Source organism: Myotis daubentonii, chromosome 13 (assembly GCF_963259705.1).
Source record: "Myotis daubentonii chromosome 13, mMyoDau2.1, whole genome shotgun sequence".
In the NCBI taxonomy this organism is placed as follows: Eukaryota; Metazoa; Chordata; class Mammalia; order Chiroptera; family Vespertilionidae; genus Myotis; species Myotis daubentonii.
This window is the reverse complement of record NC_081852.1, coordinates 13,772,611-13,798,017: the sequence shown is the minus strand read 5'-3', so window position 1 is coordinate 13,798,017 and position 25,407 is coordinate 13,772,611. Positions and strand designations below refer to the sequence as shown.

The window sequence follows — 25,407 nt, the reverse complement described above, 5'->3', positions numbered from 1 at the left end:
ACTGCTGAGGGCATATTCAGCAAGACACATCTGAAACACAGTGTCCTTAGGGCTGTGTTATAGCCAGAGCTACACAAATCAATCTCTAGGTCAGGTGCTTTCCCACTGGAAGTGTCAGTGCGGGCTTCACAAAGGGGCTGGCACTGAACCGGGGCCTTGGTGGGATCGGGGGAAGATGCTCTAGGAAGGAAGAAGAGAAAAGCAAGACGGAGGCAGGGGTTGGAATCCACAGACCATATCTAGATCTGGCAAGTAAGCCTATTTTGCTGGAGCAGAGGACACCTGTGTCAAGGACAAAAGCTCCAGTTTCTAAGGGCCTCAGGGAGTACTTACATGACCTTGACTGGGCTAACATCTGGCATGCATGATCTCATCAAGTCCTCAGCCCTATTATCGCCATTTTTCTTTCAGATAGGCTTAGTGAGATGAGTGACTATGGTTACAGAGATAACACCTGTTAAAACTGAAATTCAATCCTGACCCAAGTCCAACCTAACGTCATCATGCAATGTCAGCTTCCACTGAGATGTGATTAGAAAAGTGCCTCCGGATTGAGTCAGAGGGGACCTTGCAACCTAGCATAGTATTGCATTCAGCGACACCGAAGTTCTGCAGTGAGAACATTTTGGTGGCCTTCAGGACTTGTCATGGAGACTTCTTAAGCCTGAGCAGACAGATGCATGCAGAACCAAGCCAACAAACAACCCAACAGGGAGCTAGGGAAACTCAGATTTGAGGTAAGGCAGTGTCTGCTGGGAGTGTGATTGCAGATCCGGGCACAGGAAAAGGCTTCCCAGGTTCAGCTGGGCTCACTATGTCATTCTTTGGCAAAATTCTGGGTTTCCATTATCTTCAGGACCCAAGATGACACTTGATTTGTTTCCATAGTTATAGATGTCTGTGCTCAGTAAAAAAGAGCAACCCAGGCAAATGCTGAGGGTATGGAAAGCAAGAGTGTGAGGCTGGTGAGAACTTAGTGCCTCACAGGGTCTCTCCCCACTGTCTGAGCTTTGCTTGGGAACATCTCAGGTCCTTAGGCTCCTCCTTTCTCCAATGGAGAAGGAAGAGGGAAAACTCACTAGAACTATTGGAGATGCAAGCTGTGGAGCAGAAAGACATCCAGCTGTGAGTCAGGTCACCTTGAATGAATGGATGATGACTTTGGGCAAATCTCTGTGCCATTTATAAAATAGTAGGACAGACCAGGTAATCCTGAAGAGCCTTCAGGGTTTTGTTGTCTTAATTTATTGTGGTAAAAATGCATAACATAAAATTTACCATCTTAACCATTGTTAAGTGTATAGCTCAGTAGTATTAATATATTTATGTTGTTGTGCAACAGATCTCCAGAACATTTTTAACTTGCAAAACTGAAACTTCATACTCATTAAACAGTAACTTCCATGTCTACCCCTTGCCCTCTGGTAACCACTATTCTACTTTCTGTTTCTATGAGTTTGATTACTTTAAATATCCTATCTAATAAAAGAGAAAAATGGTAATTGGCGTACGACGATACCCTTTTCATTGGCTAATCAGGGCTATATGCAAATTAACTGCCAACTAAGATTGGCAGTTAACTGCCAACAAGATGGCGGTTAATTTGCATATGTAGGCACAATGCAGGAAGGCGAAAGGGAAAGCAGGAAGAAGCCCCCTGCCACTGACAGTGATCGGAAACCCAGGGGGGAGCTAAGAGCTGGGGGGCAGGGCAAAGGCGGCCCTGGGGCCGCCTTTGCCCTGCCCCCCAGCCATGATTGGAGAATCAGGTGCCTTTTCCGCCCTGGCCAGTGATAGCAGGAAGTAGGGGTGGAGCCAGTGATGGGAGCTGGGCACGGTCGAAGCTGGCAGTCCCGGGAGCTAGGGGTCCCTTGCCTGGGCCTAAAGCGGAGCCCATGATCGCGGGGCGGCTGCAGCTGCGGGTCCCCGCTGCCCGGGCCGGACGCCTCAGCCGGGCGGAGCCTGCAACCGCGGGGAGCTGGGGGTCCCCTGCCCAGGCCTGACACCTCTGCCGGAGGCCTCAGGCCTGGTCAAGGGGCCGATCTGGTGATTGGTGATCGGAGGGTGATGAGGGTCAACTCCTCTGGCCGAGGCATCAGGCCTGGGTGGGGGGCGGAGCCAGGGATTGGGGGGATATGATGGTCCCCTTGCCCAGGCCTGAAGCCTGGGTCAGAGACATCAGGCTTGGGCGGGGGGTGGAGCCAGCGATCAGAGGGAGATGGGGGTCCCCTGCCCAGGCATGATTCCTGGGCCAGAGGCCTCAGGCCTGGGTGGGGGCCAGAGCCAGTGATCGGGGGGAGATGGGGGTCCCCTGTCCAAGCCTGACACCTCTGGCGGAGGCGTCAGGCCTGGCAAGGGGCCGATCCTGCAATTGGAGGGTGATGGGGGTCAACGCCTGAGGGCTCCCAGTATGTGAGAGGGGACAGGCTGGGCTGAGGGACACCCCCCCAACACACACACCCAGTGCACGAATTTCGTGCACCAGGCCCCTAGTATCATATAAGTGGAGTCATACATTTGTCTTTTTGTGACTAGCATATTTCACTTAGCATAATATCCTCAAGATTCATCCATATTGTGCATGTAACAGGATTTCCTTCCTTTTTAAGGCTGAGTAATATTCCATTGTATGTTTATCCACATTTTGTTTATCCAGTCACCAGTTGATGGACATTTGGGTTACTTCCATCTCTTGGCTACTATAAATAATGCTACTATGAACATGGATGTAAAAATATCTTTTTGAGACCCTGCTTGACTCTGATTTAAGATGCAATCACGCCGAAACCGGTTTGGCTCAGTGGATAGAGCGTCGGCCTGCGGACTGAGAGGTCCCGGGTTCGGTTCCGGTCAAGGGCATGTACCTGGGTTGCGGGCACATCCCTGGTGGGGGATGTGCAGGAGGCAGCTGATGGATGTTTCTCTCTCATCGATGTTTCTAACTCTCTCTATCTCTCTCCCTTCCTCTGTGTGAAAAATCAATAAAATATATTAAAAAAAAAAAAAGCCGAAACCGGTTTGGCTCAGTGGATAGAGCGTCGGCCTGCGGACTGAAAGGTCCCAGGTTCGATTCCGGTCAAGGGCATGTACCTGGGTTGCGGGCATATCCCCAGTGGGGGATGTGCAGGAGGCGGCTGATCGATGTTTCTCTCTCATCGATGTTTCTGGCTCTCTATCTCTCTCCCTTCCTCTCTGTAAAAAATCAATAAAATATATTTAAAAAAAAAAAAAAAGATGCAATCAGTTCAGTTGCATGTTTTATTACTGCATTATTTTAATTTTTTATTTATTGATTTAAGAGAGGGAAGGGAAGGGATATAACTGAATCCAGATTCAGCTGTCTGCTGCAACAAAAGCTAAACACGTGAGACCGGTGCTGGTGAAAAAGGAAAGAGGTTTATTCGACTGCCAGCATCTCGAGAAGATAGGGGGCTTTTCCCAGTCTTCAAAAAACCATCTAGCATCTCAGTGAAGGAGGGATAGGGAAAGCAGAACAAAGAGATCAGGGGAGGGGCTGTGGACATGCAGGCAGTATCCTTGCTGGTCCTGATATGGATTTCATGGTCAGTGTCCTTGAGTTGGCCATATGGTTGAATTCCAGTGACTGGGGGCCTTGAGGTCAGCTGCTCCTTAGGTTCACACAGGAACTGAAACTGCTGATTCTAGTAAAGTACACTTAGAAAAGAAACTTTTAACATGTAAGCTCTAGTTTCAAGAGGAAAAATCAGGTTAGAGTAACAAGCTGGATTTAACATTTACTAAGAGTAATATGGGTAGCTTTATATAAGTATAGTGTATTCATTTCCCTGTTACAGGGAGAGAGAGAGAGAGAGAGAGAGAGAGAGAGAGAGAGAGAGAGAGATGGATTTGTTGTTCCACTTATTTATTCATTCATTGGTTGCTTCTGATATGTGCCCTGACTGGGAATTGAACCCGCAAACCTGGTGTCTTGGAACACCATTCTAACTAATTGAACTATCAGACAGGGCCAATTATTGCTTTACCAGAGGCCCAGTGCATGAATTCGTGCACCAGTGGGGTTCCTCGGCCTGGCCTGCGGGATCGGGCCGAACCAGCTCTCCAACATCCCCTGAGGGGTCCCAGATTTCGAGAGGGTACAGGCCAGGCCAAGGGACCCCACCAGTGCACAATTGGGGCTGGGGAGGGATGTGGAAGGCTGGCCAGTGGGGGAGGGACTGAGGGAGGGTTCCAGGGAGTGTCTGGCCCATCTAGCTCAGTCCAGATCGACCAGACCCAGCAGTAAGCTAAACTACCTACCCGCCAGGTCAGTGCACGTCATAGTGATCCGGTTCAGTGGCTTCAGCATATCATTAGCATATTATGCTTTGATTGGTTGAATAGACGACAGGATGACCAGACACTTAGCATATTAGGCTTTTATTATATAGGATTTTAAAAAACAAACAAACACAGAGCCTCTCAAAGAATGAACAAACTGAAATGAATACTTAAGATACTGAAGGGTGACATTTATTTAGGGAAGTTTGCTCAGTGAAAGCTAAGATTTGGGCACTCAATAAACTCCTAAAGCTGCAGCCCCAGAAGGAGCTAGAACAGTACTGTTGGGCTTTTCGAAGAGAGTCCCGGCATGCTGTAGCATAATTATGAACTTTAGTCACAACATTATCTAGGAAACAAACGCTTTCAGCAGAGATAATGGGTACCTGTAAATATAAATCATTTGCTGAATAAGCATGCATTGGCTTGTTGGAAAATATGGAGATGACATGCCAGGTGTGCAGAAAAACATCCTCCAATTTCAGTTATGTGTGCTGTGCCCCCAGGGAAAAGCATTTAGAATCCATACATTTTTCTTTGAAAGAAAGGCTTGCCTTACTCCCTACGCTGAGCAGCAGGGTTGAGAGATCTGGCTGAGGATCAGGCCCACAGACATGTTCCTAAATATTGGAACCTGCCCCTCCAGCACAATGACTCAGTGGGCGGTGGGTGTTTGTTCGAGGATTAAATTTTTAGTATAGGTGTGCCTGCTGATGGGGGTGCAGGATAACTGAAACCACTAACCACAGACTCCTTTTTAGAGAAAACTGTGGTGAAACCTGGCTGAGCCATGGAAACTTAGGTCTCCAGGTTCATTTCCACAATCAGAATTCCTAACTCAGAGAGAGCCAAGCCACTCTTCATAGTAAGGGTGGCCAAGCCCTTGTCTGGGAGTTTGAATATGATGAGGAAGTCTCTACTCTTGAGATCCTAGTCCAGTGGGGGAGGCAGAGAGGAGCAGTGCCTGTTAGAAGGAGGAACTAACCGTGAGAGCCAAGAGAGGGGAAGTAACTCAGGCAGTGTGAGCAAAAGCCTCACACAGATGATGTTTGACCTGCATTGAAGGGCAAGGAGTTTTACAGGCAGAAAAGGGCACAGAAGGACAGTGTAGGCAAGGGGAACAGCACGTGTGCAAAGATATCTTGATTTTGGAAATGTGGAAGAATGTCAGTGTGGCTGAATAACAGGGGATGTGAGGTTGACACTTGTGAAGGCCTCTTGGTGACGTGTGACTGCAGTCTTGTAGTTAAGCCTTGATTGTTGTCGGCAGTACCGGGGGTGATTTGACCTCCAGGCTAACTGGCTATGAGAGTCAGCTGTGTCTGCAGTGGGAGAGCTTCTGTGCTGGATCTCTAGGGCGGTGCTAATCTAGCGTTTGCCTGAGGCTATCCAGCAAATGGCTCTGTGCAGGGCTTGGGCGGGGCGGGTCCCCAGGGGAATCTACAGGGTGGGTGGAGCAAGCAGTTATGGCTGCTCTAAGTTCCGTCCCTAGGGGCTCTGCCTCTCCAGGTCCCAGCAACCTTCGAGTTCCGACCAAAGCCAGACAGTCCCGCTTCTCCCGTTTGAGTCTGGGTCCCCAGAGACTCGCCTGGATCTGGAGCTCAGAGTCTGAAACTCCCTCCCGATTGCAAACAACAACCGCGCCCTCTGCCGCCAGCCTGCTCCTCGCGCACTCCGCACCTTAGTATTTCACTTCAGCACTGCGCCTCCTCTGAGTCTGGGTATGATATTCTCTTTCCTCCTAGTTATAGAATTTCCACTCAGCCAGCCTTCCTGTGGTTCTGGATGATGTCCGTTCCATCTTTAGTTGTTTTTTGAAGTGGTTGTTCGAGGCAGCAATCTCAGGCGTTAACCTATGCCGCCATCTTGGTTTCCTCTTATATAGAAAAGTTCTTAACTGATTTTTACTATGCTAGCATAATCCAGAATCCCCCCAAACCTAGCAAAGATCATGATGAATTTGAGGGAGATTTCCCAAGACTATCCTCACGTCTGACACCAAATGCAAGTTCAGGATCCCCTGACCACACTTAGGTTTGATAATTCACTGGAGGAAGTCATAGAACTCGCTAGAACTCGCTGAGAGCTGTTAGGCCCATATTGTGGTTTATTATAAGGAAAAGATAACGATCAAAACTAGCCAAGGGAAGAAGTGCATAGGGCAGAGTGCGAGAAAGTGTCACCAGAAAGGCACCGGGCTGAGCCAGGTCTGTCCCCTGCACGGTCTAGACCAGCAGTTCTCAACCTGTGGGTCGCCTAAGACCATCGGAAAACACATATATAATTACATATTGTTTTTGTGATTAATCACTATGATTTAATTATGTTCAATTTGTAACAATGAAAATACATCCTGCATATCAGATATTTACATTACGAATCATAACAGTAGCAAAATTACAGTTATGAAGTAGCAACGAAAATGATTTTATGGTTGGGGGTCACCACAACATGAGGAACTATATTAAAGGGTCGCGGCATTAGGAAGGTTGAGAACCACTGGTCTAGACTATGTGGGTTCTTCGCTTCGTGCAGGGTAGATTTCAAGACATGAGTCCAGGTGATTTGGGGAGTATGTTTATTGAAGCTGGGGACAGTGTTACAAAGTAAGGTAAAATAAACCAGTCGGAGAAAGATAAATATCACGGGGTCTGTGTTATCTATCTCCCTAGGGGTGATTGAAGCTACTCACTCTCTGGGGAGGAGAGGTGGGAACCATTTGCTCTTAAGTGTCCCTGGTTAGGGAAGAAAAAAATCTTGCGATTTATTAACTGGCTGTTAATTTCTGGGTGGTTTGTTGAGCTATCTGCCTCAGTTCCTCCATTCCACTTGCCAAGGAATTGCCTAGCTTCTTACTAACCTGCCCCAAAAGCACCAAGGCCAGAGCTTCCGGTTGCTCTCCAATTGTGGCGTCGTGGAACACACTGGCCAGTGCACAGGGTGACAGTACGCAGAGCACTAGCAACCAGAGACGCTCACCGGGCTCGTGGTCGCCAGTCTCTATTAGGAATTAGTCAGGTTTGACTGTTCATTTGGCTGATCTCAGTCTCCCCACCCTAAATCATCACCTGGCTGTTTTGACTCAGAGTTCCCACCCTAAACCACATTGGTATTATCTGGCTAAAGCAATAGCATATCAATGTGAATTACAATGACTTTATAGTAATTCAAGTCTACTTATAAGATTTGAATTCTTGTACTAGTTCAGTTGCATTCAGTTACAAGTACACATTGTTGATATTCCATGATTGAGTTTAATTGCTGTATAGAAATCTCAAAGGTTACATTATGTTTGGACACTGAAATGAAAAAGTTATTGTGAATGTATAAATTCATGGAAACAGCAGTGGAACATAAATTTGATATTAGTAAAGGAAATTTTGTCATTAGAAGGATGATTTCATTTTCCCATTTTCTTGCAAACCAACAATTGAACCTTTTAGAACCAAGAGAGAAAGCTATCCCCTGCCTTCCACACCCCCACCGCACACACACAAATGAAGTCTATTATGTTTTGCTACTAAGATGCATGCAAAGGTATTGTAATGCAATGGAAAATTTGTCAAATCTCTTGAAATAGATAAAAGAAATTCCAAAGCAATGAGAGGTTGGTATTACCAATTCATGTGTTTTGAAGACTATCATTAAGATGTCAAACATCTATTTGTCAAAACTTCCTGCTGACTTTGAGCAGAAGACAATAGTGGTGCACTCTTTAAGAAATGCTGCACTAATAGCCAAATAATATTATGTGTGACAAATCCAGACTTCAGTGACTGAGTCCAAAAGATAGAGAACAGTTGGACTTTGGATGTGAAGATGTCTAAGGAACACTTTCACACATTTATTTCACTCTTATTTTTACTTTTTTTTAAAACTTTTTTTAAAATATATTTTATTGATTTTTCACAGAGAGGAAGGGAGAAGGATAGAGAGTTAGAAACATCAATGAGAGAGAAACATCAATCAGCTGCCTCCTGCACACTCCCTACTGGGTATGTGCCCACAACCAAGGTATATGCCCTTGACCAGAATCAAATCTGGGACCCTTGCGTCCGCAGGCCGATGCTCTATCCCGAGCCAAACCGGTTAGGGCTCTTATTTTTACTTTTAAGAACGTACTCAATCATGTATAAGATGCGAACTAACCCATATTTAAACCAATTCGAATGCAGTAGTACCTTGGCCACAGTGATTGGCCAATCACAGTGAGGCTCTGGGCTTTGTTCACTCATTGGTTTAACTGCCTTCATCCCCATGCTGGATGCTGAAAGCTATACTATGACCAAGAGGAACCAGCCTTAACATGAAGCCAACACAGATTGCAGGTCAGAGTAGCTATCTATGTTGATGACATTTCTGAACTGCAGGATCACCTCAAGGCCGTTTGAGTTGGAATTTCTGTTACTTGCAAACCAAAGCTTCCTCACTGAATGAAGGCTCCACACATGTTAATGAACAGAGCAAATGCTAGTGAGTGAGGACACCTGAGGAAGCCCCACTTCCTCAGTCTGGGGCCAGGATGATCCCACCATCCAGCCCCAGTCAGTCGGTGATTCGCCTGGTGAGCCATTGGTGGCTGTTTATCGAGGGCTCCAGAAGAGCCTAAAGGGTTTGCTGTGAGGCACACTGTGGAAGCAGAGCACCTTCATATACTTTTCAAATATTAGAAAGAGTGGAGTTCAGGAATATTGGCAAGTACGAAGGTACTTGGAGCTGATCTGTGGTCCATTCATATTTTTAGAACTTGGTTTGACTTTCATCTACAGAATGGGACTCTAGGCCTGAGACAATGAAGTCAAGCACTATATTTACTTTATTTTCACTTTCATACTAACTGCTTCCCTTACTGTTCCCACTGAGCCAAGACACACTACAGGACATCAGCTTAAAAAAATCATGTTACACCGACTGGTTTGGCTCCGTGGTTGAGCATCAACCCATGAACCAGGAGGTCAGTTCGATCCCCGGTGCAGGAGGCAGCCAATCATTGATTTTTCTCTTTCCCTCACCCTTCCTTTCTCTGAAATCAATAAAAATACCATGTTATGCTACTGGCATGGATCACTGCTGAATGAGTAGATGAAGCTAGCTAAATCTAGAGGTAGCTATGATGCTGAAAGAATCCTAAGTCTTTACCCACCTCTGCCTCCTGCTAGCAATGTTTTCTGCCTGCCCTACTAGGTTTGTGAAGGACAGAAAAGCTTCCCAGCCCCTGTTAAGAGGGTAACGTATCTAAGTTACCTAAACTGTCACACAACTCCCACTCAGCCTTAATTCCTGCCCCCTGAAATTCGTGTGGTCTTCACAGCACCAGAATTACTTTTATCTTTAAAACCTGTCAAGTTGTTTTCTGTTTTTAACCCTTGACCTTTGTAAGTTTTCCTGTGCGTGCTTGCCCATAACTTAGTCTTCTGCTCTAATGACTGCTTTTTAATGAAAATGCGTGCCTTCTGGGTCACTTTGGGAGTGTCAGGAGTGTGTTAGCCGGAAGTGTGATAATTAGCTATCAGGTCTAGCCTAGCGTTTGAAATTCAGAGCTCTGGAATGTTGCAGAAGTGTAAATATAATCATGGCTGTTTGCATTTTGTAATTATAGCACAGCTGACATCTCAGGACTCCTTCTACTCCAGGATTCTGCTACCCCTGACCCTTGAATGGTTCTGTCGTTAGTGTCAGTCTCTGGGGACCCATACCCAAAGGAAATGACTTCCTGTTTTGTTCTAAGTGGCATTGTTCCCTTCCTCACTGTTTCCCAAACATCCTATTTTAGGATAAAGAGAATGAACCTCTCCCCTTCCCTTTCGCTGGATAAGGAGGAATGAGGCAGGAGTGAGAAAGGTCCCCTGAGGGTAAATTGCCTTCTTATAACTACACCAAATTGTTCCAAATTATATCAAACACTTTGGGGCCTTCAAATCAAATACCTGGTCCTGTAAGAAGCCTCCATGATCCCTTAAGCTTATCCCTCTCACCCCCAATCTAGAAACACCCCCTCTTTCACTACAATTCCCAAGTACATCTCGGCACTGGTGCCGGGCCAGGCTCTGGGGTCCCAAAGGTGAGACAAAGGATCTCACCACCTGGTTAAGGAGAGACCTCTTGAACAGACTCCATAGATCCACATGTTTGCAAGGAACCTGGAGTCTGAGTGCGAGGTCAGGGAGGCAAGTCAGAGAGGCCTTTGGACCACCAGTAGGCTGCCCAGGTGAAGTGGGGGGAGGGCATTGCAGGCCACCTCTGATCAGTGCAGGTGTCAGCCCTGCTCTGCTGCATCATTGCACACTACCCTGTGACTGATCAAACGTGTCCCAGGGATGTTTTCAGTGTTGTACTGTGAATCAGTTCTTCCTATTTCTGAAAAGGTGTCCTCCCAATCACCCATTTTTATAAAACAGTGTGGACACTGAATATATGTAAAAGAATGAGTGAATGAATGAATGAGTGGGGGCCAAACTAGACCATGTTACTCAAAATCTGAGAGGAGTCGGGCAACATCCCAGGAGCCAGTGCTCCAGGCGGCTCCTCATCACCCTCTGCCCACCCTCTGCCCCAGGGCCAGCATTTTGGGATGAAAGAGAATGTGGGATGGGGTGAGAGACTGCCAATTCTGAAGCTGTTCCTACAGGTTGAACGGACACTCCTAGGAATGCGTTGGTCCTAAAGATTCCCCCTACCGATGCAGGGGGGAAAAGCCATAAAAAAAACAAAAAACAAAACCTGCTCTGAGGACTGAAGGGTGACCGTCCTCAGCTGCAGGACAGGTGTGTCCAGATCCAATTAGGACAGTGCTTTTGCTCCAGAAAGGGCCTCTAACGAAAGAATCTGGGGTCCGGGGTCACCACGCACGAAGGACTGACGGAAGCTAGAGCTTCCAGAAAGAGGGGCACGCAAACAGCCCTTGGGGCGGGGGAGAGCTGAAGTGCGGGGCACCGGGCCGGGCTCCGCCCACGGCGCCAGGCTCCGCCCACGGCGCCAGGCTCCGCCCACGGCGCCAGGCTCCGCCCACGGCGCCAGGCTCCGCCCACGGCGCGGGGTCAGGTCATGCAGGAGCGGCGCGGCGGCGCAGGCGCGGACCTGCGCAGGCGCTGGGCCCACCCCCGGAGCCCCTGGGGCGGGCGAGAGTTTGGTCCTCCCGCCCCCCGCGTCGGGCACCGGAGAAAGCGGGCGGGAGGGCAGTGCCAGCAGGACGAGTTCCACGCGGGGCTCTGCCAGGCATGTGACCTCCGCGCAGGTGAGGAGACTGAGGCCGAGCCGGGCCGGCGGTGCGCGGACGGATTAGCCGCGAGGTTTACTTTGTGCTCCGTGGGCGGGTCCTGACCTTCCCTGCCCGCCGGGCACGGCCGCACCTGCGGGGCCGGAGGGTGGCCCCACCGCACTCAGCGGACAACGGCTCTCCGCCCCCGGGCGCCGGCCCACCCGCCTCGGCGCGCGCGCTCAGTGGAAAAACCCCGCCTTTGGGGCCGGAACCCGGCGCCCCTGCCTCGCGAAGAGCCCTCGGTACCACCCAGGCTTTGAGGGGGGCGGTGGCCCGAGCTGCCTGCGGTGCTGAGACAGAGCTGAGAAAGGGGCTCTGCCCGGGCGCGTCGCTGCCGCGCGCCGAGCCCGGGCTGGGCCTGGGGGCTCCGATGGTGGCGGGCGGGACCTGGAGGTGAGCGGGTTCCGGGCCGGCGCCCTGGCGCTGCGGCTCTACCTGCATAGGGTCCGCGGCTCTGTACCTGCATAAGGTCTGCGGCTCTGTACCTGCATAAGGTCTTGTGTTTTACCGGACCACGGTTCCCAGCTTCTTCCGAATCTCGTGGGCACCTGATTGCCTCCCTTCCCCAAAGGTTGCAAATTCCAGACATAATTGGAAAGAGCGCATGTATACCTTTTAAAATACTGAGCTGAAGTCTAGGAATGGAAAGGCGAACAAAGAACCAACTCTCGGGGTTGTGCAGGGACTGGGAGGTGAAGAAGATGGAAAAGATGGGTAAGGCCCAGCCGGAGCAGGGCTGTGCGAGACAGCGCAGCCCAGTTCAAAGCCGGACGGGCCGCCCCCTGACTCGGAGCCTCTTCCTTCCCACACCTTGCGCATTCCGCACCCCAGTTACCGGGACCTCCGTTTCGTTTTTTGGTGTTTTTTTTTCCTAATATATTTTATTGATTTTTTACAGAGAGGAAGTGAGAGAGATAGAGAGTTAGAAACATCGATGAGAGAGAAACATAGATCAGCTGCCTCCTGCACATCTCCCACTGGGGATGTGCCCGCAACCCAGGTACATGCCCTTGACCGGAATCGAACCTGGGACCCCTCAGTCCGCAGGCCGACGCTCTATCCACTGAGCAAAACTGGCCAGGGCTGCATTTTCCTTTGAGTTTGGCAGATGAAAAAAAAAAAAAAATTACTTGGGATTTATTTTGAAAAGCATTGTCCCGGAGCCAGCTTGTCTGTATCTGGGCTGCTCCTGCTCCAGCCCAGCCTTGTAGACTGAGCATTGGGATTCAAAATATGAACCCCGACTCCTTGGAACTTACCTCGTCATCAGAAACCTTCATTTCGTGCACAAACAGCATATTACGAGCAGTTATTGACCGATCTAGAAATGAGTAAGAGTTATACCTCACATTTTTGTCACTCTTTGTAAGGTGGCTTGCAAAGCATCACCCATACATTTAATCCTTTGATTCTCACAACTCTGCAAAAGGTAATTCAGGAATTCTTCCAGTTTTATTGATGCAAAAAACAGTGCCTTGTCCACGTTCTTACAGCTTGTAGGAGTTTGAATTCGCTTTTGTTACTGGTCCAGCCCTCCCCAGATCGCCCTCCTGTGTAAAGCATGCCACTTAGTTAAGGTCAGTGGTCGGCAAACTCATTAGTCAACAGAGCCAAATGTCAACAGTACAACGATTGAAATTTCTTTTGAGAGCCAAATTTTTTAAACTTAAACTGTATAGGTAGGTACATTGTTATTAACTTCATTAGGGTCCTCCTAAGCTGGCCTTTGCTAAAAGCGTCCTCAATCTGATTGAGGTACGTTCGCTGAGGTTGTCCCCTTCCAACTCTCCCATCCACACTCGTCTTGTATACTTGTTTCGTCTATCTCCTTTCCGAAAACCGACTTCTGCGCATGGGCCACGAAGTTTCAATCGCACTGTACATGCGCGCCCGCACGTGGTACTTTGTGGAAGAGCCACACTCAAGGGGCCAAAGAGCTGCATGTGGCTCGCGAGCCGCGGTTTGCCAACCACTGGTTTAGGTCTTCTGGATACAGAAGATGTTTCGGATGATTCTGTTATCAGCTGGTATCACTGAAATGGTGCTTGGGAAGCTTGGTGAGGACGAGTGCTGGGGTCTCATTCATGCTCTGTCAGTGTCCCTGCCAAGGTGCTTCCCTCTGTGACATGTTGAGCAGAGAGCCCTGAAGCCTCCCTCTGCTGGGCTGGTGTGGCAAGAACTGCCTTTTGGCACTGACCAGCCTCACCTCTGAGCGCAGTGGCCTCTGGCACAGGGAGGTTACAGCAAGTGGCGCCCTTTGTCCTCTCTGTGCTGCTGAGGCAGAGGCAGTGCTGGCAGGCAGCAGAGGGAGCCGCAGGAGTGTGTGCTGGGGCGCGGGCAGTTAGGTCAGAGGGCCCCAGACAAGCCAGAGGTCCCCCAGACCTACCCCACCCACACAGGAGGCCGGTCTGCATGGCACAGCTGGGGTGACAGCTGGAGAGGTGGTTCGGTGTTCATGCTCTGCAAATGGCCGACCCTCATAGGAGAATGAGTGAATCCGAGCCCTGCAAGGAGAAAGATAACGTGGCCTTACAATTTGGAAGCACTTTACTACATTTCACATTGTTCCGCACGTATTCTTCCTGGCAACCCTTCAAAGTGCCCTTGTTTTTAGGGAGACACTGAGGTTCAGAGGGACAGGTGACTTCTCCGAGTCAGAGTGAGAACCCAGGGTTTTTGTCCTGAAGCGCAGTGTCTTACGGTATCGCCCTTGCCTCCCCATCCACGCCCACACAGCTTGGTAGATGAGGTGCTCAGAGCTGAGTCCGGAGGCTGTGCAAGCGAGGGGCAGAATGGCCAGATATTTCGGAGGCTGGGGGGTTCTAGCTTCAGGATCACTGATCAGAGGAAAGGCCCTCTCCTAGCCCCACATTCCTCCCTCACCCAGGGCAGTGTCTCAGAGTTTCCCAGTAGCTGATTGCCCTTTGCTCTGCTTTTAGCATCTGTTCCGAAATTTCTGAATCTGGCATCTGAAAGGCAGGCTGGGCCAGAGCTGGGCAGCTCATTGCAAGTAGCTAGTTCTATGATACTTGATGACGAGGGTGGATGGGAACGAATTCCCTAGTGTTCCTGGGGTCCTGGGTGCCCGTGTCACCAGGCTGCTTAACTGGCATTTTCAAACCTGTGTCGTTATTCAGAATTGGCAGGTCCTTGTTACAGTGGGTTGGAGAGGTGCATAATGGCTTCTCAACTATAACCCTTATGAAGACCTTTGGCTTTGGAGTATAAGCTGCTTGCAAAGCACTGGGCTTGGGAAGGGCTGGTGCTGTCTCTGGCCACCAGATTCCCAGGCCCCCTTCCGGAGTCCTGCCCCCCGCACCCCCTCCCCCGCCCCCTACACACACACACTGCTTTAGCCTCTGCAGGAATGTCCAATGCACGATAAATAGTCATGGGCTGGGAGTTGGAGTCCCCGCTCAGTCACTGATCAGCCTCCCCCATGTGACCTTGGACTAGCTACCCTTCTCTGTGCCTTAGTTTCCTTATTTACTCAGTTGGGGAAGGGCTAAACCAGAGCTCTGAGGGGAGGAGAGAGGAGCCCAGGAGAGCAGAGAGAGCTGAAGCATCCTCTCCAGACTTGTTCCCTGAGGGCCCGAGGCGAGGCGGCCCACGTGCACCCTTAGCTCCCTTTGTTCCTTAGCACCCCTTCTTCCTCCTGCCCTGGCTCTGCCTCGACCCAGCCTATTCGGAGGAGGGAGGATTCCCTGGGTGGGGCTGCACTGGGCAGGTGTCCCCTCTGTGTTTAGAATATGATGTTGTCTCTACTTGTTGCAGGCATGAATTAACCCACCCAGCGATGGTACTTTGTTTTATTAAGACTTGATCAGTTCCTGCCCAGAGACGGGTCCTTGAACAGGCAGCAGTCGGGGGCGGGGGCGGGCCAGGGATTGGGAATGCACGCCCAGCCGCAGAACAGTAGCACAGTGTTCCATAGCTTTCTGGACGTCAGAATCCAGGAGTTGCAAGCATGCGGAACTTTAGTGTCTTTGGATGTCAGAACTGAGATAGCCTCATAGATTTTCTAGTTCCTTCCTCTGTGTGTACGGATGAGACCCAGGCCCAGAGTGCCTTCAGAGCTTATGTCGATTGCCCTGCCAGTGAGCAGTAGAGCTAGGACCCAACCTAAGGCTACCTAAACCCAGGCGAGTGTTTTCTTTAAGGTCATGCCGGCGGCGCTGTCTGCAATTACCTTCCGTACTGAGCTGAAATTGGGTGGCTCCAACTCTGCCTCACTGTGGCTTTTAAAGGGTAAAATTCAGATCATTTTGTTAGACATTAAATGCCTACCAGTTACCAGGATTTGTGTTAAGTGCTGGAGATGGAGGAATGAAGAAGTGACCCCTGCCCTCATATTGCTCCACCATACTCTGTAGACAGACATGTAAAGAACTCAAATACACAAAGTCCATTTGTTTGTGCAATGTGCAAAGATATGTGTGTGTTTGCATATGCACACACGCTATATAATCAGAGGCAAGGGAGCAGTCAGTTGCCAGGGCTTTCCGAATGGCTTTGGAGAGAAAGTGGAATTTGTTCTGGGCCTCTACCTGGTTGGCAAGGATGGCGCGGGTGTTCTGGGTAAAGGAAGTGACAGGAGCAACAGTAGAGCCTAACAACATGCTCTAGGCCTTGCACTCTGAGAGGTCCAGCGAGGGTGCGGAAGCGGCAGGGCTGAGGCAGAGTGGTGGGCTGCAGCTAAGCTGGGAAGGGCTCTGTCTGCGTGCTGAGGAGGTCATTGTGAGAGTCCAAAGCCAGGGAAACGTGCTCAGGTCGTGGCTCCACTCGCTCTGGCTCCAGCGTGGAGGGCAAGCTGTGGAGGACCCGGCTGGAGCCCGGCCACACTCAGTTGTGTGGTTCCTGAAATGGGCCAGGCACGAAGTGGTAGGGGCCCGGGGCTGGACAGAAGCCTCGATGTTAAGAAGAGCAGGCGTAGCAAACACATTTTCCTGACTGAGTGGGTGTGGGCTGCGAGGAAGAGTCCAATGTGACCGTCCGTTTCTGGCTCCAGCAGTTGGCTGGATGCTGTGTCATTCAGTGAGCTGGGGAGCTCGGGAAGAGAAACTGACTCTAGTGGGGGTCACTCACGGACGTAGTGAGCAGAGCTAACCTACAGAACACCCGGGTGGAACTGGGTCAGGAACCTGGAAGTCAGTACCAAGGGGTGGGTGAAGTGCTGGAAGTTGGTGAGGTTGCCCAGGAAGGGAGGGTGGGTTGAGAGGAGTCACTTAAGTGGCAGGAAAAGAAGGGAAGGCAAAGGAGCTAAAGAAGAGACAGCAGGTGAAGGGCCTCCGCGGTGCCAGCCAACTTCCTGGGTGTGGGGAAGAATGGGGTGAGGGTGCAGACTGCACAGGCAGCCTGGGAGAAAGGGAGGCCTTCCTTTGATTTCGGTGAGTGGGACACATGGGCTGTATTAAGGGCTTCGCTTCATTGGGCTGCACCGGATAGCAGAGAGAGCTGTTGGCACTTGATAAATGTTATCATCTGCATGACTGCAAATGACTCAAACTTTGCTCAACGTTCTGAAGGGCTAGGGGGCCTTGCCAGCTTTCTGGAAATTGACTATTGGCAGCTGCAGGAGCTCTAGGGTTTCTGGGTGGCCTGGTCCTGCCCATGGAATGAGGGAGCTTCGGGCCATAGGCAGGACTCGGGAGCTCCGCCTCCAGCCCTCCCCTGCTGCCCGGCTGTGCCTGCTCACTGGATAAGCCTCTGCTGTCCGCGGCAGCAGGAGTGTGGACGCTGTGAATGGTGAGTGCCTTGTTCCCAGGTTTGAACTGTCCAGGGTTGGGCATCAGGGACCATGTGTGGGGGAGGGAAGGTACTTTGTGACGCTCTGGGCTGCAACGAAGAAACACTCTGCAAATTGAAATGGGCAGGAGAGGGTAGAGTTATAATGAGGAACCAAGAGTGTGTAGACTCCCAAGTGAGCTGTTCTGGGTAGTCACAGGATGTCACTGGGGTGCTTCAGGAGCCTTAGCATTCACCTGACCAGCCCCTCATTTTGGAGTTGGGGACAGTGAGGCCGGGCTGGGGGCGAGAGGGCTGTGGTGGTGGAATCAACCCAGCCTGGCCTCGGCAGCCTAGCTGGGTCTCCTCCCCCAGTACCATGCTCTTCCCAGACCAGAGCTGCCACTCTGAGCTGCCACAGCTGGTGTTGGTTTGTGGTCTTATCGTGCGTCACCTTCTTGTGTGGGAGAGGACAGATCAGATAAGCCCACAGTGGAGTACTGGATACTGTAGCTGTGTCAGGTGGGGGCTGGCTCTTCTGTAAACAACCTTGCTATTATCTTTCAGCGAAACTGACCCTTTCCTTAAGGGAAGGGGCTGGGAAGGGAGGAAAGAGAAGGGACATCTGTCACATGGTAAATTTCCTTTAGAGTAAACATGGTTTGACTGTATTTGATGACAGAAAAAATAAGTTGATCTTTTTAAATTCTCTTTAAGACAAAGGGGAAAGTACCCCTTGACCTCCAGGAACCCACAAGGGAAGGTGTGGGGAGGCGAAGTGTGACAGTAGAAAGACTTCCAGCTTTGGGGTCTCAGAGGTCTGGGTCCAGGGTGCAGCCTGCTGCCTGCGGGCTGTGTGGCACCCGAGAAGGCACTGAACGTCTCTAGCTCAGTGCTGTCAGCTGCAAAACAGAACCATGTCTGCATCAGTAATGAAATCAGAGCGTGCATGCCTAGTGACACCAAGTAAATGCTGCTTTCCTGGCCGCCCTCTCTTTCTAGTGAGTAGCCTTGGAGGCCCATGTAAAATGCATTGTTCCATTTAGCTATGAAGGCTCCCTCTACCCCCTCCCCTCTTTTTTGTCAGTGATTTGGGCTCAGAGTCAGCTCTCGCTGTGCAACAAGTTGCAGTGGTGCATACTCTGAGACAGGCCAGGATGGAAATTGCTTTGTAGTTCACGGGGCCTTGGCTGAGGGGCTGGACCTACATACTTTCTGGGTGTTTCCGAAATCAGTTTTCACTGCTTTCCAAAGGCCCCAGGGAGCATATGAGGCCTGACTCTCACCTCTGGTGCCTACGAGGCTCTCACTGACTAGTGCCACAAGGCCTGAGGATGAGGTCCACCCCCTGCTCCTGCTCTCCGGATCCCAGCCAGAGGAGTTGGTGGGGTGATGGTGCTGGAGCCCACATCCTGTACTGCACCTCTTGAACTTGAGGTAGAGAGTTGGGGGCCTTGGGGTCATTCTCAGAGCGCCTTCAGCGCTGACATTCACCCCCAGCTGGCCTGCTGCTTCCCAGGTGTATTCAGCCCGGGCCCCACTTGGCTCTTCCATCCTGCCCCTGGGGTCCTACATCTGCTCCAAAGACTCCTGCTCCGGGTGCTTCTGTGGCTGCCTAGAGCAGCCGTAACCAGCTCTCAGCCCTGCGCTGACAAAGCCCATGCTCATCCCTTTCTCCACTCATTTAGTTTTATTTGGAAGAAATAAATATGTGGAAAGAAATTGTGAGTCTGGTTGAGTCTGATCCCTTGTGCTCTTGTGCAAATAGGCTACATGACTGTTGGTGGAGTCTGTGCCTCTGAGAGTAGCTGTGGTGTGCAGCGAGGGTGTGGAGCTGACCGTGAGGGTCACTGGACTTCCTGAAGGGCACTGATGTGTTCCAGGAATGGAAGCAAGTCCTTTTGTAGGGTAGATGTAAGCTGGCCTTTGAGTCCTAGTGCAGAAATGTTATCAGCTCTGTGATCAGAGGCCACGCCGTGTGCTTCTGAATCATACACACATGTCAGAGAACCAGGGACATTTCCAAATTGTAAACATACAGCAATTGTTCCACACGCTGGGGAACCTCTTGTTTACAGCAGGCAGGTGAGAGCTATGGTTTTCCTCCTAATTGTTTTCTGAACTGTAATCCAGTAATGTGTAACTTTGCTACGTAGGAGAATTGGAAGCCAGCCTAGGAACTTTGGGCCGGCTTCCTGCTTGGCCCAAGAACTTTGGTCTTCCATAGTCATCATCTTCATCATTCAATTCTGTTGGACTCATTTCAGTGCACATTAATGGAGACCCCACTGTATGCCACACAGGCATGTGCTGGCACAGGAGGTTCAGAGATAAACGGAGGAACAGACAGGTCAGGTCTCAATCTTGTGTCGAGCACAGGAGATGGATCATGGGTGCAGTATGGGCACAGTACCAAGGTGGGGGTGGAGCAGCACCTCTCGGGCTGGGAGTCGGGGTAGGCAGAGCATCCAGGAAGACTTAGAGAGTTGTTTGGGTCTTGAAGAATAGAAGGAACAGGTGAGGACGTTCTGGGCAGAGATGTGATGTGTTTCTATCACCATGGCTGCCCTCCCACAGTGAGCTGAGGGAACAGCCTGCCCTCGTGGCCAGCCAAGCACAAGATCCCGGCTGCTTTGCTCCAAGACAATGCGTCTGAGACTCTGTGTGCATGTGAATTGCCCGATCTGATTACAATGCAGTGTGTGATTCCTTCGTTCTGAGGCCGGCTACAGATTCTGCGTTCCCCACGCTGCCAGTGCTGACCCAGGAGGCCACATGTTGAGCACTGAGGTTATAAGACACCTCTCCCAGCTGAGTCCCTGCATCGGAGATACCATAGGGGCGCCCCTTTCCCCAACACACACACACCAGCCTTCCCCTCCCCCCTCTCCCCTAATATACCGGATGCCAAATTCTTCTTTCTTAAATGCTGCTTTCATTTGGTCATTCCCACCCCCACCTAGAAGTTCCTTTTTATTTCTTAACTCAAATCTGAGCTTCCCAGGCTGGCCTAAACTCTAGTCTGACCTACCTTTCTTTTCCCCAAGTCAGCACTACCAAGTTACTCCCAGCCCCACCTCCTGGCCCTGGCGGGTCCCTCACAGCCCCTCCCTTGGCAGTGGTATGCAGAGTTCTGGGCATTTGCTTAATCCTTTGGAGAAATCCTCTCCCCAGCCAAATCCAGCAGGGAGAGCTAAGTCTTAGGTTAGGAGGGAGGGCCTTATACATACACACACACACACACACACACACACACACACGCACGCACGCACGCACGCACGCACGCACGCGGTCTATACCTGCTGATCTCAGCACAATGAGCTATGCTGGTATTCAGGGAGGAAAGCTCCAGTGTCAGTCTGATCCTTAGGATGGCGAGAGGGCCATATGGAAAGATAGATTCTGTTACGTGGTTGTCATTTGAAGGAAGGCTGGGTGGGTACCTGCTGCTCTTTCAGGGTGGGCTGCTTCCAGGAGCTCACACCCCTAGGCACAAGGCTTCCCACCTGGAGGAGCATTAGGGAGGCACTGCACGAGCTCAGAACCAGGCTGAACGGTTCTGCAGGACCCGCTGGAGCTCCCGTTCAGTGGCAAATCCCTGCCCAGTGCAGACAGCTGTTGCCCAGGCCTCTGCAGCAGACCCCAGTGCTGTGCTCTTCTTACACGTGCCCGCTCTCAGCTTCTGCCCCCATTCATTCGACAGGCATCTGTGCAGTTCTGTTCTAGGGGAAAACTGTCAGATTAGATACTGGTGTCTAATGGTGGTCATCTCTATTAAACTGTCAGTGAAAAGATGGGGGTGCTCTGAAGATCTCTGCGTTCTGGTCAACTATGGTTTTGTGATTGGTTCTCTTTTTGCTTTTGTTTTGTCTTCATCATGAGCCTGCTTTATTTGTATAATGAGTAAAAAGTAAAGCTATTCTCAGATGGGAGAAATGTACTGAGATTGCCTGCCTACCACAAGGGAGGCCCTGCTGGGTACTGTCGGGCTGATGAGTAGGACGGTCTCTATTTCTGAGGGATTCTCAAAGAGGAAGAAGGATAGGGTACCGGGACAGCATGATCCGTGGGATGTGGTAAGTATCCTCTGATCACTGAAGAGAAGGCTGCCCTCCATGGGAGGTGATAGCCCAGACTCCTGGACAGTGAAGGAAGGGCAGGCATTGACGGGGGAGGGGAGGAGGGGTTGGGAGGGTAGGCAGCACGGATGAGCAGCACAGAGCTGGGAGGCCTGGGCGAGGGAACTCAAGAGGAGCATCTGAGGGGCTGCCATTTCTCTCATTGCTCCTAACTCACTGGTGAGCTCCTCGGGCAGGAACCTCCATGTGTCGGTGGCATCCAGCTCTTGGGGTGGCAGGTGCTCAGTCCCCTGTCTGCTTCCGCGGCTCCCCCTGCCCCCTGCCTCTGGCCACCTGGTGGCTGCCCGGCTGAGCCCTGCACTTTGCCAGATCACATTCCTGCTGTCTTGTGAGAGCATTAACGTCATCTTCCTTCTTCTCAATCTCCAGAATGTCTTTCCTCCTGGATCCAAGCTTCCTCTCCGTAGGGATGTGGTCCATCGGCGCGGGGGCCCTGGGGGCTGCAGCCCTGGCACTGCTCCTGGCCAACACGGACTTATTTCTGTCCAAGCCCCAGCGAGCAACCCTGGAGTATCTGGAGGAAATAGACCTGAAAACTCTGGAGAAGGGTAAGCAGTGACCCCTCTGCCCTCAGTACTTTTCCAAGGCACTGGCAGGCAGGCTTGTTTTTTCTGTGTAAAATAACTTTTTTTTTTTTTATTGAAAAGATAATATAACAATGTTAGGGAACATTTAATAATTTTTTAAATGACTGATAACTCCATTACCTTAATGATACTTGTTTTTAGTTCTGCACGTTTTTTGCATGTTTACTTACATATTATTATATATCTGTGATCTGGGTGTACATGGTGTTTTACAGTTGAGGGTTTTCTTACCAAAATGATTATTCACTTTCTGTTGCTGTCTCTCTAACTATAATGACTAAACCAGCTACTCCCGAGTGTGTGCTGAGGACTCTGGGCTCCTCAATCTTCACAAAATAGGAGCTCCCAGCCAAATACATCTGAGAAACACTGTATCCAGTCCGAGTTCCTGGGGCTCAGCACCGGGATTTGCTCATTGAAAGGAGGTGCCTGGACTGTTGCTGGCACAGGCATGCCAGCCCTCACCTGTGGTGCGGCTGCACAAAGGAGCCCAGGGTCGCACTTTCGGAACGGACCTGCCTGTCTCCCTGGAGTCCCGGTGGACAGCTGAGGGCCACACGTTTGCCTCACTGTGCTCTCAGCTGTGGATCTGGAGCTCGGGGGTGTCAGTCATGCCGATAGTGTGGGTAGGGCTGGCATGAGAGTTTGGTGAAAGTTGGGGTCACTGACTGGGCCGTCTCCAGGTTGGCCCCTCAAAGGGAAGCCATCGCCATCTGCTCAGCACGTGAGGAAGCTTGTCAGAGGAGGGCAGGAACTGTGACTGCGATTTATGATGTAGGTGGTCTTTCTAAGGGATCGGGGAGTCCTGCTTTGTTCATCCCAGGGATTCCCAGTCTCATCCTCCTCTCTTTTTTTATACAACATCCCACAGGGACATGGATTTCTCTAAGGAATGTTAAAATAGTAAGGGTTCACACTGATTGACCCCTTGGTAACTGTTATTAGACACTGTGGCGAGCACTTACATAGCCGTCTGTTCATACTCCCTGCAGCCCCGTGCTGGACATCTGCTTTTATGACAAGGAAACTGGGGTTCAGGGGGAGACCCAGCTGGTCAGAGTCCCATGGCTAGATGCAGACTCGCTCTGGCCCTGGAGCCCGGCTTGAGCTACACTACTCTACTACCCCAGCTACCCCAAGGGGTTTCCTCGTTAGGCGTCTTCTACCCTCCCAATGGATAATATTGTGGGGTAAAAATATTTAAAATTTCTATTGACTTAATCCCTTTGAATACTTTTTTAAGAGTTGGGATTTGCTTAGCTGCCACTTTTCCAGAAATGTTACAGTTTGGGATGTTCAAGTTTGCAAATAATTTTTTTACAGAGGAGGGGCGTTTGGAGTATATAGTAGGATCCTTACACTATATGAATCTTTCTCTGAGGATGACTGTTCCCCGTCTGTGCTTCCTGTTTGCTTTCCCACCTGTGAAATGCAGGTCCAGTCCCTCTGCTAGGCCTGGCACCACTGATGAACAGCTGAGCTGTAGGGCAGGTGGGCGGGGCTGGGCAGAGAGGATGATGGACTCTTTTCTTTTCCCCAGAACCAAAGACTTTCAAAGCAAAGGAGCTCTGGGAGAAGAAGGGCGCTGTCATCATGGCTGTGCGGAGGCCAGGCTGCTTCCTCTGTCGAGAGGTGAGTGCATTTGGAGATCTGTTCAGAGAAGAGGACCCCAGAGGGTGGGGCCAGGGCACTCCAGCCGGGACCAGGACCCGGGACCTGCAGGCCCACTTTGGCCTTTGATCAACACTGGTCCTTCTTTTGTTATTTGCTCTAGCTTTTCTTTGGACTTACTCTCTGTTTCTGCTCATTGAACCACTCACCATATCCTAGGGTTAGCGGCACACTTGACTGTCCTTTGTGACTCCCAAGCCCTATCACTCTTGCACTGTCTGAGTCCTGGACTACCTTCCTATTGCATCAAGGACGGGGACCAGGCCCAATTCCCAGTTCCTGGGGCTCAGCACCGGGATTTGCTCATTGAAAGGAGGTGCCTGGACTGTTGCTGGCACAGGCATGCCAGCCCTCACCTGTGGTGCGGCTGCACAAAGGAGCCCAGGGTCGCACTTTCGGAACGGACCTGCCTGTCTCCCTGGAGTCCCGGTGGACAGCTGAGGGCCACACGTTTGCCTCACTGTGCTCTCAGCTGTGGGTCTGGAGCTCGGGGGTGTCAGTCATGCCAATAGTGTGGGTAGGGCTGGCATGAGAGTTTGGTGAAAGTTGGGGTCACTGACTGGGCGGTCTCCAGGTTGGCCCCTCAAAGGGAAGCCATCACCATCTGCTCAGCACGTGAGGAAGCTTGTCAGGAGGGCAGGGCCCAGCCTTGTCGCTTTACGGACAGGTGAACCCAGGGCCGGACTAGTTTGGTCACACAAGTCAGTCAGTGGCAGAAGACCCAGGTCTGAGATCCGGGCCCTGCCTGGGGAGAGTGGGAGTGACAGTGCTCCTGCTCTTGAGACAGCTTTGCTTCTCGGCGTGGCCGAGTCCACGCTGTCCTCCTCCTCCTCTGGCTGTGCTCCCTGACCCTGAGGCGTTCCTCCGCCTGGCCCGTCTGTCCCCTGCTTGTGTGGTCGGGCTGGCAATGAAGCTGCTCACAGCGGGACATGCTGTGCTCTGCTGCACCTGCATTCAGGGCGCTGCCACGCCTGATACTCCATTCGTGCCCCACACATCCCTGGAAAATACAGCTTGTTGTTACTGTTCTCGTTTCGTAGAGGAGGAAATTGAGGTACAGGGCCTGTGGCAAAGTCACGCCCCTGAGGGGAGGCATGCTAGCTTCCTATTGCTGCTTTCACAAATTATCACAAACTCAGCTTTAAACATGACAGATTTATTATCTCACAGTTCTAGAGGTCAGAATTCCGAGACGGGCCCCATGGAGCTACAGTCCAGGTTTTAGCGGGTCTGTGCTTCTGGGGGGTGTAGGAGGGAAACAGCTTCCGCCCTCCAGTAGCTCCGAGAAGCCACCGCAGTCCTGGCTCGTCGCCCCTCCCTCCATTTTTAATGCCAGCAGTGGCGGGGCGAGTCTTTCCCACACGCATGACGGTGACACAGACTCTCCTGCTTTCCTCGTCCACATTTAAGGACCCTGTGATTCCACCTGGGAACCACTTGGGTAATAGTCTCCTTAAGGTCAGCTGACGGGCAGCCCAGATTTCACCGGCTGCCTTACTTCCCCCTTGGCTTGTAACAACACACATTCACAGGCTCCTGGGATCAGGAGAGGGCCCTCCTCAGAGGTCCTCCCATAGTTCACACTCAGCTTTTGATTCCAAATCTGTGATACCTCCAGACACCAGCACGAGGCCTGCTGTGACTTAATTTCTCGTGCAGGTTAAACCCAAAGGCTGCAGCTGCTTCCTGTGCACTAGTCTCTGCCCCAGCAGAGCATTTTGTAGGAACT

The 25,407-nt window shown here is 51.0% G+C and overlaps 1 protein-coding gene across 3 annotated transcripts in view; it reads left to right on the top strand.

The window, feature by feature from the left end:
* Positions 1–616: 616 nt before the first annotated feature.
* The window catches only part of PRXL2A (peroxiredoxin like 2A), a 30,233-nt gene continuing 5,442 nt past the window's right edge, over positions 617–25,407 (top strand). The window contains exons 1-3 of one of the 3 annotated variants that reach the window (XM_059662189.1): positions 617–737; positions 21,790–21,968; positions 23,548–23,639. In XM_059662189.1, coding sequence (XP_059518172.1) covers positions 21,791–21,968; positions 23,548–23,639 — 270 coding nt within the window. In that variant the 5' untranslated portion in view covers positions 617–737; position 21,790. Of the gene's footprint in view, positions 738–11,345; positions 11,534–17,150; positions 17,303–21,789; positions 21,969–23,547; positions 23,640–25,407 lie in introns of those variants that run through there. The other 2 variants (XM_059662188.1, XM_059662187.1) reach the window with 2 other exon arrangements.